This window comes from Thalassophryne amazonica, chromosome 1 (genome assembly GCF_902500255.1).
Source record: "Thalassophryne amazonica chromosome 1, fThaAma1.1, whole genome shotgun sequence".
NCBI classification, from domain to species: Eukaryota; Metazoa; Chordata; class Actinopteri; order Batrachoidiformes; family Batrachoididae; genus Thalassophryne; species Thalassophryne amazonica.
Window position 1 is genome coordinate 1,047,496 of NC_047103.1, and position 14,924 is coordinate 1,062,419.

General features: G+C 42.9%; 1 protein-coding gene across 2 annotated transcripts in view; it reads left to right on the plus strand.

Annotated features, from left to right (window-relative positions):
• LOC117521565 (guanine nucleotide-binding protein G(olf) subunit alpha-like) overlaps window positions 1–6,150 on the plus strand; it is a 126,815-nt gene extending 120,665 nt beyond the window's left edge. For both annotated transcript variants that reach the window (XM_034182920.1, XM_034182981.1), the window contains one exon: window positions 5,343–6,150. In XM_034182920.1, the coding sequence (XP_034038811.1) occupies window positions 5,343–5,489 (147 nt within the window). In that variant the 3' untranslated portion in view covers window positions 5,490–6,150. The remainder of the gene's footprint in view (window positions 1–5,342) is intronic.
• The last annotated feature ends 8,774 nt before the right edge of the window (window positions 6,151–14,924 follow it).

Sequence of the window (14,924 nt, forward strand, 5' to 3'; positions counted from 1 at the left end):
TTTATTTTTATTGACATATTTTGTTTGCTTGTTTGTGCCGTCTGTTTGTTTGTCTTTTGGTGTGGTGATGTGGGCGTGGTGATGTGGGCGTGGGGATGTGGGTGTGGTGATGGGGATGTGGTGATGTGGGCGTGGTGATGTGGGCGTGGTGATGTGGGCGTGGTGATGTGGGCGTGGTGATGTGGATGTGGTGATGTGGGCGTGGTGATGTGGGTGTGATGATGTGGATGTGGTGATGTGGATGTGGTGATGTGGGCGTGGTGATGTGGATGTGGTGATGTGGGTGTGGTGATGTGGATGTGGTGATGTGGGCGTGGTGATGTGGATGTGGTGATGTGGGTGTGGTGATGTGGGTGGTGATGTGGATGTGGTGATGTGGATGTGGTGATGTGGATGTGGTGATGTGGGCGTGGTGATGTGGATGTGGTGATGTGGATGTGGTGATGTGGGTGCGATGATGTGGATGTGGTGATGTGGATGTGGTGATGTGGGTGTGGTGATGTGGATGTGGTGATGTGGATGTGGTGATGTGGGCGTGGTGATGTGGGTGTGGTGATGTGGGCGTGGTGATGTGGGTGCGATGATGTGGGCGTGGTGATGTGGGTGCGATGATGTGGATGTGGTGATGTGGGCGTGGTGATGTGGATGTGGTGATGTGGGCGTGGTGATGTGTGTGTGTGGTGACACGCGTCACCAGCATATGCTCTCAAACCTGACAACATTGTTTTTGTTCATTGCCACCTCTTGTTTGTTTGTTTGTTACTGTGTTTATAAATTGAACTGAAAACCTTTATTGTCATTGAACTGTTGCACAACAACAAAATTAAGATTCCAACTCCACCAGGTACACGTAAAATAAAATAAAAAGTTATGTAATAAAATTGATATTACAACCATTTAAAATGCACGAGCCTAAAGTGCAGTCGACCAGATAAACATGCAAATAATCATATGCAAGAAGGGGGCGGGGGGGGGGGTATTGTCAGTAGAGTGCCTTTATAGAGAGAGCGGCATTAACTCAATCAATCAATTTTTTTATATAGCGCCAAATCACAACAAACACCGTTGGGGTTTTACATAATTATTGTATGGCCTTGCCTTACAATATAAAGCGCCTTGGGGCAACTGTTTGTTGTGATTTGGCGCTATATAAAAAAAAAATTGATTGATTGATTGACTGGTTGGGGCTGAGGGAGAGAACCAGGAAAAAGACATGCTGTGGAGGGGAGCAGAGATCGATCACTAATGATTAAATGCAGAGTGGTGCATACAGAGCAAAAAGAGAAAGAAACAGTGCATCATGGGAACCCCCCAGCAGTCTACGTCTATAGCAGCATAACTAAGGGATGGTTCAGGGTCACCTGGTCCAGCCCTAACTATAAGCTTTAGCAAAAAGGAAAGTTTTAAGCCTAATCTTAAAAGTAGAGAGGGTGTCTGTCTCCCTGATCTGAATTGGGAGCTGGTTCCACAGGAGAGGAGCCTGAAAGCTGAAGGCTCTGCCTCCCATTCTACTCTTACAAACCCTAGGAACTACAAGTAAGCCTGCAGTCTGAGAGCGAAGCGCTCTATTGGGGTGATATGGTACTACGAGGTCCCTAAGATAAGATGGGACCTGATTATTCAAAACCTTATAAGTAAGAAGAAGAATTTTAAATTCTATTCTAGAATTAACAGGAAGCCAATGAAGAGAGGCCAATATGGGTGAGATATGCTCTCTCCTTCTAGTCCCTGTCAGTACTCTAGCTGCAGCATTTTGAATTAACTGAAGGCTTTTTAGGGAACTTTTAGGACAACCTGATAATAATGAATTACAATAGTCCAGCCTAGAGGAAATAAATGCATGAATTAGTTTTTCAGCATCACTCTGAGACAAGACCTTTCTGATTTTAGAGATATTGCGTAAATGCAAAAAAGCAGTCCTACATATTTGTTTAATATGCGCTTTGAATGACATATCCTGATCAAAAATGACTCCAAGATTTCTCACAGTATTACTAGAGGTCAGGGTAATGCCATCCAGAGTAAGGATCTGGTTAGACACCATGTTTCTAAGATTTGTGGGGCCAAGTACAATAACTTCAGTTTTATCTGAGTTTAAAAGCAGGAAATTAGAGGTCATCCATGTCTTTATGTCTGTAAGACAATCCTGCAGTTTAGCTAATTGGTGTGTGTCCTCTGGCTTCATGGATAGATAAAGCTGGGTATCATCTGCGTAACAATGAAAATTTAAGCAATACCGTCTAATAATACTGCCTAAGGGAAGCATGTATAAAGTGAATAAAATTGGTCCTAGCACAGAACCTTGTGGAACTCCATAATTAACTTTAGTCTGTGAAGAAGATTCCCCATTTACATGAACAAATTGTAATCTATTAGATAAATATGATTCAAACCACCGCAGCGCAGTGCCTTTAATACCTATGGCATGCTCTAATCTCTGTAATAAAATTTTATGGTCAACAGTATCAAAAGCAGCACTGAGGTCTAACAGAACAAGCACAGAGATGAGTCCACTGTCCGAGGCCATAAGAAGATCATTTGTAACCTTCTGTACTATGATGAATTCTAAAACCTGACTGAAACTCTTCAAATAGACCATTCCTCTGCAGATGATCAGTTAGCTGTTTTACAACTACCCTTTCAAGAATTTTTGAGAGAAAAGGAAGGTTGGAGATTGGCCTATAATTAGCTAAGATAGCTGGGTCAAGTGATGGCTTTTTAAGTAATGGTTTAATTACTGCCACCTTAAAAGCCTGTGGTACATAGCCAACTAACAAAGATAGATTGATCATATTTAAGATCGAAGCATTAAATAATGGTAGGGCTTCCTTGAGCAGCCTGGTAGGAATGGGATCTAATAAACATGTTGATGGTTTGGATGAAGTAACTAATGAAAATAACTCAGACAGAACAATTGGAGAGAAAGAGTCTAACCAAATACCGGCATCACTGAAAGCAGCCAAAGATAACGATACGTCTTTGGGATGGTTATGAGTAATTTTTTCTCTAATAGTTAAAATTTTGTTAGCAAAGAAAGTCATGAAGTCATTACTAGTTAAAGTTAATGGAATACTCAGCTCAATAGAGCTCTGACTCTTTGTCAGCCTGGCTACAGTGCTGAAAAGAAACCTGGGGTTGTTCTTATTTTCTTCAATTAGTGATGAGTAGAAAGATGTCCTAGCTTTACGGAGGGCTTTTTTATAGAGCAACAGACTCTTTTTCCAGGCTAAGTGAAGATCTTCTAAATCAGTGAGACGCCATTTCCTCTCCAACTTACGGGTTATCTGCTTTAAGCTACGAGTTTGTGAGTTATACCACGGAGTCAGGCACTTCTGATTTAAAGCTCTCTTTTTTAGAGGATCTACAGCATCCAAAGTTGTCTTCAGTGAGGATGTAAAACTATTGAGGAGATACTCTATCTCCCTTACAGAGTTTAGGTAGCTACTCTGCACTGTGTTGGTATATGGCATTAGAGAACATAAAGAAGGAATCATATCCTTAAACCTAGTTACAGCGCTTTCTGAAAGACTTCTAGTGTAATGAAACTTATTCCCCACTGCTGGGTAGTCCATCAGAGTAAATGTAAATGTTATTAAGAAATGATCAGACAGAAGGGAGTTTTCAGGGAATACTGTTAAATCTTCTATTTCCATACCATAAGTCAGAACAAGATCTAAGATATGATTAAAGTGGTGGGTGGACTCATTTACATTTTGAGCAAAGCCAATAGAGTCTAATAATAGATTAAATGCAGTGTTGAGGCTGTCATTCTCAGCATGTGTGTGGATGTTAAAATCGCCCACTATAATTATCTTATCTGAGCTAAGCACTAAGTCAGACAAAAGGTCTGAAAATTCACAGAGAAACTCACACTAACAACCAGGTGGATGATAGATAATAACAAATAAAACTGGTTTTTGGGACTTCCAATTTGGATGGACACATCTAAACAAAGACAAGAACACAAGCCAAGTTCTAATAACTGAGAAATAAAATAAAGACCAACATGAAAGAACAAAAAATTAAACAGAAAATAAATCTAAGTATTGAAAAGACTTCAACAAAATTAATTTCTGTTCAGATCTGAAGGGAATCTGTACATCTTGAAGCCCTTGTTGTGTCTATTTGTGCCTCCAAATGCACAACAACCTGACATTTTCAGGAAATAAATATATAAAATAGCTGAATTTACATACAGACAGATTAACAGCCAACGTTATGCTGAACCCAAGATGGCACCAGGAGTCATGTGACCATTTTTTTTTAAATGTGATGTTGACACTCTCTCTAATAAAGGCACTCAGTGATTGTTTAGGGCGGATATGGTGGGAAAAGTGAGTCTAGAGGTGCGTAGAGGAGGGGGCTCAGCACACGGCCCTGTGGTGGTTAGAGGAGGGGGCTCAGCACATGGCTCTGTGGTCCGTAGAGGAGGGGGCTCGGCACACGGCCCTGTGGTGGTTAGAGGAGGGGGCTCGGCACACGGCCCTGTGGTGTGTAGAGGAGGGGGCTCAGCACATGGCTTTGTGGTCCGTAGAGGAGGGGGCTCGGCACACGGCCCTGTGGTGTGTAGAGGAGGGGGCTCAGCACATGGCTCTGTGGTCCGTAGAGGAGGGGGCTCGGCACACGGCCCTGTGGTGGTTAGAGGAGGGGGCTCGGCACACGGCCCTGTGGTGGTTAGAGGAGGGGGCTCAGCACATGGCTCTGTGGTCCGTAGAGGAGGGGGTTCGGCACACGGCCCTGTGGTGCGTAGAGGAGGGGGCTCGGCACACGGCCCTGTGGTGCGTAGAGGAGGGGGTTCGGCACACGGCCCTGTGGTGCGTAGAGGAGGGGGCTCGGCACACGGCCCTGTGGTGCGTAGAGGAGGGGGTTCGGCACACGGCCCTGTGGTGCGTAGAGGAGGGGGCTCGGCACACGGCCCTGTGGTGCGTAGAGGAGGGGGTTCGGCACACGGCCCTGTGGTGCGTAGAGGAGGGGGCTCGGCACACGGCCCTGTGGTGCGTAGAGGAGGGGGCTCGGCACACGGCCCTGTGGTGCGTAGAGGAGGGGGCTCGGCACACGGCCCTGTGGTGCATAGAGGAGGGGGCTCGGCACATGGCCCTGTGGTGAGCCGGTGCTGAGTGTAATCATTGAGGAAAGATAAGCTTTGACTCTGACAGACTGTGGACGGTCAGTCAGAAAGTCTTTGATCCAGCTGCAGGTGTTGGGTAGGGGGCAGCAGTTTGTTGATCAGGATGCAGTATTTGACCAAAAATGGCTCAGTTTGAAATATTCTGTCACATAACACTAATAAACAATGACTCACATGTTTCTTTGTCTTTTCTTTGTCTTTTTGCCTGTCTCAGAGGATCAGCACGTCCAGTGGGGAAGGGAAGCATTACTGCTATCCTCACTTCACCTGTGCAGTTGACACGGAGAATATCCGCCGTGTTTTCAATGACTGCCGTGACATCATCCAGCGGATGCACCTGCGGCAGTATGAGCTGCTCTGATTGGTCACATTATGCTCAACTGCCCCAGACCTTGACTTTTATTGGTCCATCTGAATATGACTAAAATGTTTAATGTAGAACTTAACAGGTGATCATAAATATTTCTGCTGTATATGACAAATATTTCAGGTATTCTTTATGAATAGAAATTGATTAGTGATTGTAGATCACTGATTAGAAGCATTTTCTAGTTTTCATCTCTCACACGGTGTGTTGTTGGATCAATGCTCTGACACACAAACGCTCCCAAAACTAGAGTGCCTTGATAGATAGAGCGGCGTCAACTCAGAACACGGCACCATTTTGGTTCCAACTGTGCTGAACTACTGAATGAACCTTTAATGTTTTCAACATTTTTTTTAGATCATTTAACCACAAACAGAAACACATCCAGGTTCAGGTCCTATCCAAATAAATATGAAAATAGTTAAGATATCAAATTTACATACATTTACAATTTATGATGATTTATTTAATTAATTTCAAGTCTGATTTATGCGTCTGCAGCTCTGTAAGTCCGTGTCATACAATGACGTGTGTGACAGTTTTAAAGTTCTCCGTCTTTAGATTTTGCTTTATTCTGGATTAATTTGACCCTCAACAAACTTTTCTTTCTACAGTCATCACCTCCAAATCAAAGGGAAGATGAAACATTTTCCTCTTTTACCAACTTTGTGCTGTAAATGTGATGTGGACTTTTCTGGTCCATTTATCAGCGTGCGAACTGTAAAAACTGTTGTAATATGATGGCAGAAAGCAGCAAAGTGTCAAATCACAGCCTTTTGCTGCATCTGATTTAACAGGTGCACGTCACATGTGAGAGGTTTAATTTAAACACATTGTGATCGGACGGGACATTTTATCTGATGCGAGTGAAAAATCTGTTTTATTAAAATCTGTTATACGAGGGCTGTCAATAAAGTATAGGGCCTTTTTATTTTTTTCAAAAACTATATGGATTTCATTCATATGTTTTTACGTCAGACATGCTTGAACCCTCGTGCGCATGCGTGAGTTTTTCCACGCCTGTCGGTGACGTCATTCGCCTGTGAGCACTCCTTGTGGGAGGAGTCGTCCAGCCCCTCGTCGGAATTCCTTTGTCTGAGAAGTTGCTGAGAGACTGGCGCTTTGTTTATCAAAATTTGTTCTAAACCTGTGAGACACATCGAAGTGGACACGGTTCGAAAAATTAAGCTGGTTTTCAGTGAAAATTTTAACGGCTGATGAGAGATTTTGAGGTGATTCTGTCGCTTTAAGGACCTTTCACGGTGCGAGACGTCGCGCAGCGCTCTCAGGCGCCGTCATCAGCCTGTTCAAGCTGAAAACCTCCACATTTCAGGCTCTATTGATCCAGGACGTCGTGAGAGAACAGAGAAGTTTCAGAAGAAGTCGGTTTCAGCATTTTATCCGGATATTCCACTGTTAAAGGAGATTTTTTTAATGAAAGACGTGCGGACGGGTCCGCGCGTCAGGACGCAGCCGCCGCGACGCTCCGCCACAGGAAAAACACCTCTGTTGAAAGCCTTAAGGACAAGTTGGAACATGTCCTGCCTGTTAAACAATTTCTCATATACTCACTCCACTGAAAGCCATCAAAAGCCGCCTGGATTTTACAAATGGTTATCAACACGGAGGTGTTTTTCCTGTGCCACCGCACCGCGTCGGCTGCGTCCCGACGCGCGGATCCGTCCGCATGTCTTTCATTAAAAAAACCTCCTTTAACAGTGGAATATCCGGATAAAATGCTGAAACCGACTTCTTCTGAAACTTCTCTGTTCTCTCACGACGTCCTGGATCAATAGAGCCTGAAATGTGGAGGTTTTCAGCTTGAACAGGCTGATGACGGCGCCTGAGAGCGCTGCGCGACGTCTCGCACCGTGAAAGGTCCTTAAAGCGACAGAATCACCTCAAAATCTCTCATCAGCCGTTAAAATTTTCACTGAAAACCAGCTTAATTTTTCGAACCGTGTCCACTTCGATGTGTCTCACAGGTTTAGAACAAATTTTGATAAACAAAGCGCCAGTCTCTCAGCAACTTCTCAGACAAAGGAATTCCGACGAGGGGCAGGACGACTCCTCCCACAAGGAGTGCTCACAGGCGAATGACGTCACCGACAGGCGTGGAAAAACTCACGCATGCGCACGAGGGTTCAAGCATGTCTGACGTAAAAACATATGAATGAAATCCATATAGTTTTTGAAAAAAATAAAAAGGACCGTAACTTTATTGACAGCCCTCGTATATGACGTTTATTACACGGGAAACAATACAAAAACTTTGGGACTTTTTTTGTCCGGTGACTGTGAATATCTGGTTTATATGATGACGGTTTAGGTGAGTTTTACTGGACATGGGACTGAACAATAAATTGACCTCTCAAAGCTTTGATGATGAAGTCGCTTCCATCCCACACGCTGACTTTATTTTCACAAATGTTTCTTCTGTTCAGATCTGAAGGGAATCTGAACATCTTGAAGCCGTTGTTGTGTCTATTTGTGCCTCCAAACGCACAACAACCTGACATTTTTAGAGAATAAATAAATAAAATAGCTGGATTTACATGCAGACACATTAACAGCAAACACTATTTTGAACACAAGATGGCACCAGGAGTCACATGACCAATTTTTTCGACTAATCATGTTTCTGTGTAGGCTCTCAGTTGTCCAGGTGGTTTCCATAGTAGAGAAGCTTGAATCTTCGACTGGACTGGGTTGCTTGACGCGAGGACGTTTCGCTTCAAATCGCAGAAGCTTCCTCAGCTAAAATTCTTGCTCTGGAAGTCTGACTTCTGTCTTGACTCTTGTAGAGAAGAATAAAACAGAAGCCAACAAAGCTGGAGTTTTAAACCTAACCAGACCCATCCTACCGAGAGGCAGACTGCTATAGGCTAGTGACTAAACAATAGCTCTAATTAGCACCTATTGTGCTCTAGTTAACACCCTCTTAATGACAGGGCAGCTGTCCCTCCTAATGATGGGATGGATGCCTTTCTTGATGGCTCCCTTGACGACTCTGCTGATGACGTGAATGACTCATTACCATGAACAAAAGACTGAAACTGCTTTGATCTGAGTACCCCATTGTAAACAGGGGACAAAGCAGGACAAAGAGGAGTGTCTCTCCCTTATTTAGCAGGAGTAGGGGAAAAACTACAGAGGATCTTCAGACAGCACAAAATCCTAGTTTACTTTAAACCAGTTAACATCTTGAGACAGAAATTAGTTCACCCTTTACACAAAAGGCTATACCAGCACCGCAGACAGCAGCCGCGGGTGCTAACGGGTCCAAGTAGATCACTATGAATGTCAGCTTCTCATACATGCTGTTTTCCATGTTTTAGCTGTAAATGTTCTGTATGTACGCAGTAAAAGTGGCCACTGTTGTAAATCTGACGGCCTTCCAGTGCATCACGCCGCTGGTACGCGCACTCCATATATTCTGTCTCCAAACTGCCGATTGATACAATAAATGTCTAAATAACTGAGCTTATTTATTTAATCAGTCGCTGCTGTCCATGAGGTGGAAAACGTCCACACACCGCACTCAGCTTGACCTTCAAAGTACAAAGAACTGTTGATATGGATATGTGTTGGCACACTTTGGTACTGTACTGCTTGCTTTTTGTCTGTAGGGGGCGCTCTTTGGAAAAACAGAGATAATGGTACTGCCACAGATGGCGGCGGCGAGTGCTGCTGATTTTTGTGCTTGCCAGCAGACACGTTTACACGCTGCTCTGTTTTGGGATCGCATAGTTCCCAAAAGCGAAGACACTGTTTATCAGACACAAACATGTTTTCTTTTTTGCAGTAAGGCATCAAGCAGAAAATATGGAATATTTGTAAAACCACAAGGATGGACTCTGAAACACACCTTTTTTATATTTATCTTTTTTTTTTTTTTTTTAAATAGGCCTTAAATCAGGGCAGCAAGTGGCTTAGTGGTTGGCACTGTTGTCTCACAGCAGAAGGTCATGGGCTCGATTCCCGCCTGTGTCCTTTCTGTGTGCAGTTTGTATGTTCTCCCCGTGTTTGTGTGGGTTCCCTCCGGCTGCTCCAGCTTCCTCCCACATCTAAAGACATGCAGACTGGGTGAACTGGAAACTTTAAATTGTCCGTAGGTGTGAATGTGTTTGTTTGTCTGTATGTGACCCTGAGACAGATTGGCGTCCTGTCCAGCGTAGATTAATAACACCGGGAGACTCTTTACTAGTGAACATGCTAGCCGTCTTTTATTAGCCTCTTGCCATGAACAACTCCTGACAGACGTAAAATGCTGTCATAAACCCCCTTCTATGTCGTAACACATTCCTTGACATCTCTCTAGAAACATTACCCTTCAGAGCAGAACTGAAAACAACTTCTTGTCTCTTTTATTTACTGGCACAAAACAAAACCCAAGCAGTGATTAATGCATCATCAACTTCACATTAACCTTCTTCCTTCTTTTGTTTTCCCAAAACAACATATTTTCTTCACCAAACCAGAAAACAACATCCTTGACAAATGAAGTCCCTGAACAGGTTTTATGACCCTGCTGGACCTGGTCTTAGACAGTTCACCAGGTGTCACTGTTGAACCAGGAGGAGTACACGCCTTTTCTCCAGGAGTGGTTTCTGGAGATGCCCCCTCTGGCAGTGCTTGGAGATAGTTTCTCCTATATGTGGTTCCTTGCTCTGTCTCCGTGAGGTAAGACCTCTCAGTCACACTGTCACCGGTCACAACTGCAGGGGTGGACCACGGCTTCTGGGAGTTGTTGGCACAGACCTGTTTACCACAGTATCACACAGCTGTGAACCCACAACATCAACCTGTAAATATCAAACAATTTACCCTGTGCATTTGTTTAATGAGAAGAGAAGACTAGGACTCAGAACACTGCTCAACTTGACCTCGTCACAGTTTTAATTGAACAGACTGAGTCAAAATTACAGTAACAACAGACGTTCTGGTGGGTTCAATACAGAGTAAATCTATAGCCCAGTAAAGCACCTCACTCATCACTTCTACAGTTCTTTTGTACAATTCTTGATCCCTCCCTAAGCTGACATTGCGTGTTGTCCTGTCGGATTGGTCTTCAGGGCCACCTTCTTGACAAACACTGGTTTTCCACTTTTCTCCAACATTACCTCAGAAAAGAGTTATGTTTGCACTCAACACATATTCACATGACTCGTGGTTTTATCTGACCTTGCTAATTGAAACCAACAATTCTTTAATCTACTCTCCCACACCTGAGTTTCACATTCCTGTAACAAACATATTTTTACACAATGAACTGTTCTTTAAGCCTATCTACTTAGCAACAGCACATCAACCGCATGGCAACAGCGATAAAGGTCACATCAGGTCACAGCACTTAAAGAATGGGTACATAGAGAATAAAAAAAACATAAAACTAGTTCAAACAGCATATCATGAAAATAAACCTTAGCCTTAGCACAAGCAAGTATGATTATAACCAGAATATATCTTCAGAGTCCAGCTTAGTGAGAACAGGAACCCCAGGCTGCAGTGGTGTAAGCTGTCTCCATGTTGCTTATTGTCATAGAAGGCCTGTTTGCTTTTCTCCACAGCATCCTTCACCCTGATGTGCTGATGATTCGGCCATTTTGGTGGCAGGTTTTTAGCCAGTTGCTAAAGTCATCCTGATTTTCTGGCCCATTAACAGTTCTGCTGGACTGACATCCGTACTGCTGTGCGGTGAAGATCTGTAACTCATAAGTGCCAATAAAGGATCCTCTTACTACAGCATCCTTTTAGCTGTTTGGACTGCATGGTCAGCATGTCCGTGGCCCTGTGGTTTGTGGGGACCTGACGTCACATGCTTAAAGTCCATCTCATAGGCAAAGTCCCTGAACACGTCACTGCTAAACTGTGGTCCATTGTCGTCGATCACCTCTTCTGGTGTTACGAACCTGGCAAATGTAGCTTTCACTTCTAGTGTTATCTGTGCACTTGATGTTGTTGGCATGTATGACATGGCAGCTTACAACCCCAAATCCAATGAAGTTGGGACGTTGAGTAAAATGCAAATAAAAACAGAATACAATGATTTGCAAATCATCTTCATCCTATATTCAATTGAATTCACCACAAAAACAAGATATTTAATGTTCAAACTGATAGACTTTGTTGTTTTTGTGCAAATATGGTTTGCACAAAATATGGTACCGCAGTGGTTGGCTCTCACTGCGGTATTGTATCACTTCCTGTTCCGGAGCACAGCGGTGTTTTTCTGTATCTGTTAGCTGTTTAATCTGTGCAGTTAGATTGATCTAGTTAACTAGATAAAGATTTGTTTCACAGTGTAATCTTCACGTGCCTTAACTAAAGCACTCCCTCTGCTGAATCACCTCTAAATTATTTACACATTAGTCACTTTGTGTGTTTTTAGGAATCCACTATCTTAGCGCAGCTACTAGCTCTTAGCCGGTTTAGCATGGTGGCTTCTCCTGTCTCTCCCGCACTTTTCTGCTCTGGGTGTGAAATGTTTAGTTGTTCCTCGGCCTCCTTTAGCAGTAATGGTACTTGTAATAAGTGTAGCTTGTTCGTAGCTTTGGAGGCCAGGCTGGGCGAATTGGAGACTCGGTTCCGCACCTGTAGTCGGTGCGGACCAAGGTAGCTTAGCCGCCGTTAGTTTCCCTCTGGCAGATCCCAAGCAGCCGGGAAAGCAGGCCGACTGGGTGACTGTGAGGAGGAAGCGTAGTCCTAAACAGAAGCCCTGTGTACACCGCCAACCCGTTCACATTTCTAACCATTTTTCCCACTCGGCGACACACCCGCCGAGGAACAAACTCTGGTTATTGGCGACTCTGTTTTGAGAAATGTGAAGTTAACGACTCCAGCAACCATAGTCAAATGTCTTCCGGGGGCCAGAGCAGGCGACATTGAAGGAAATTTGAAACTGCTGGCTAAGGCTAATCGTAAATTTGGTAAGATTGTAATTCACGTCGGCAGTAATGACACCGGGTTACGCCAATCGGAGGTCACTAAAAGTAACATTGAATTGGTGTCTAACTTTGCAAAAACAATATCGGACTCTAGTTTTCTCTGGGCCCCTCCACAATCAGACCGGGAGTGACATATAGCCGCATGTTCTCATGTAGAGACAGTGCCTGCTCCCAGACCGCCAACAACCAGTAAAAATCTATTTAAGCATAAAAATTCAAAAAGAAAAAATAATATAGCACCTTCAACTGCACCACAGACTAAAACAGTTAAATGTGGACATTAGGTCTCTCTCTTCTAAGTCCCTGTTAGTAAATGATATAATAATTGATCAACATATTGATTTATTCTGCCATACAGAAACCTGGTTACAGCAGGATGATTATGTTAGTTTAAATGAGTCAACACCCCCGAGTCACACTAACTGTCAGAACGCTCGTAGCACGGGCCGAGGAGGAGGATTAGCAGCAATCTTCCACTCCAGCTTATTAATTAATCAAAGACCCAGACAGAGCTTTAATTCATTTGAAAGCTTGACTCTTAGTCTTGTCCATCCAAATTGAAAGTCCCAAAAAACAGTTTTATTTGTTATTATCTATCGTCCACCTGGTCGTTACTGTGAGTTTCTCTGTGAATTTTCAGACCTTTTGTCTGACTTAGTGCTTAGCTCAGATAAGATAATTATAGTGGGCGATTTTAACATCCACATAGATGCTGACAATGACAGCCTCAACACTGCATTTAATCTATTATTAGACTCAATTGGCTTCGCTCAAAATGTAAATGAGTCCACCCACCACTTTAACCATAGTTTAGATCTTGTTCTGATTTATGATATGGAATTTGAAGACTTAACAGTATTCCCTGAAAACCCCCTTCTGTCTGATCATTTCTTAATAACATTTACGTTTACTTTAATGGACTACCCAGCAGTGGGGAATAAGTTTCATTACAGTAGATGTCTTTCGGAAAGCACTGTAACTAGGTTTAAGGATATGATTCCTTCTTTGTTATGTTCTCCAATGCCATATACCAACACAGTGCAGAGTAGCTACCTAAACTCTGTAAGTGAGATAGATTATCTCGTCAATAGTTTTACATTCTCATTGAGCACAACTTTGGATGCTGTAGCTCCTCTGAAAAAGAGAGCCTTAAATCAGAAGTGCCTGACTCCATGGTATAACTCACAAACTCGCAGCTTAAAGCAGATAACCCGTAAGTTGGAGAGGAAATGGCATCTCACTAATTTAGAAGATCTTCACTTAGCCTGGAAAAAGAGTCTGTTGCTACATAAAAAAGCCCTCCGTAAAGCTAGGACATCTTACTACTCATCACTAATTGAAGAAAATAAGAACAACCCCAGGTTTCTTTTCAGCACTGTAGCCAGGCTGAGCCGAGTATTGCTTTACCTTTAACTAGTAATGACTTCTTGACTTTCTTTGCTAATAAAATTTCAACTATTAGAGAAAAAAATTACTCATAACCATCCCAAAGACATATCATTATCTTTGGCTGCTTTCAGTAATGCTGGTATTTGGTTAGACTCTTTCTCTCCGATTGTTCTGTCTGAGTTATTTTCATTAGTTACTTCCTCCAAACCATCAACATGTCTATTAGACCCCATTCCTACCAGGCTGCTCAAGGAAGCCCTACCATTATTTAATGCTTCGATCTTAAATATGATCAATCTATCTTTATTAGTTGGCTATGTACCACAGGCTTTTAAGGTGGCAGTAATTAAACCATTACTTAAAAAGCCATCACTTGACCCAGCTATCTTAGCTAATTATAGGCCAATCTCCAACCTTCCTTTTCTCTCAAAAATTCTTGAAAGGGTAGTTGTAAAACAGCTAACTGATCATCTGCAGAGGAATGGTCTATTTGAAGAGTTTCAGTCAGGTTTTAGAATTCATCATAGTACAGAAACAGCATTAGTGAAGGTTACAAATGATCTTCTTATGGCCTCAGACAGTGGACTCATCTCTGTGCTTGTTCTGTTAGACCTCAGTGCTGCTTTTGATACTGTTGACCATAAAATTTTATTACAGAGATTAGAGCATGTCATAGGTATTAAAGGCACTGCGCTGCGGTGGTTTGAATCATATTTATCTAATAGATTACAATTTGTTCATGTAAATGGGGAATCTTCTTCACAGACTAAGGTTAATTATGGAGTTCCACAAGGTTCTGTGCTAGGACCAATTTTATTCACTTTATACATGCTTCCCTTAGGCAGTATTATTAGACAGCATTGCTTAAATTTTCATTGTTACGCAGATGATACCCAGCTTTATCTATCCATGAAGCCAGAGGATACACACCAATTAGCTAAACTGCAGGATTGTCTTACAGACATAAAGACATGGATGACCTCTAATTTCCTGCTTTTAAACTCAGATAAAACTGAAGTTATTGTACTTGGCCCCACAAATCTTAGAAGCATGGTGTCTAACCAGATCGTTACTCTGGATGGCATTTCCCTGA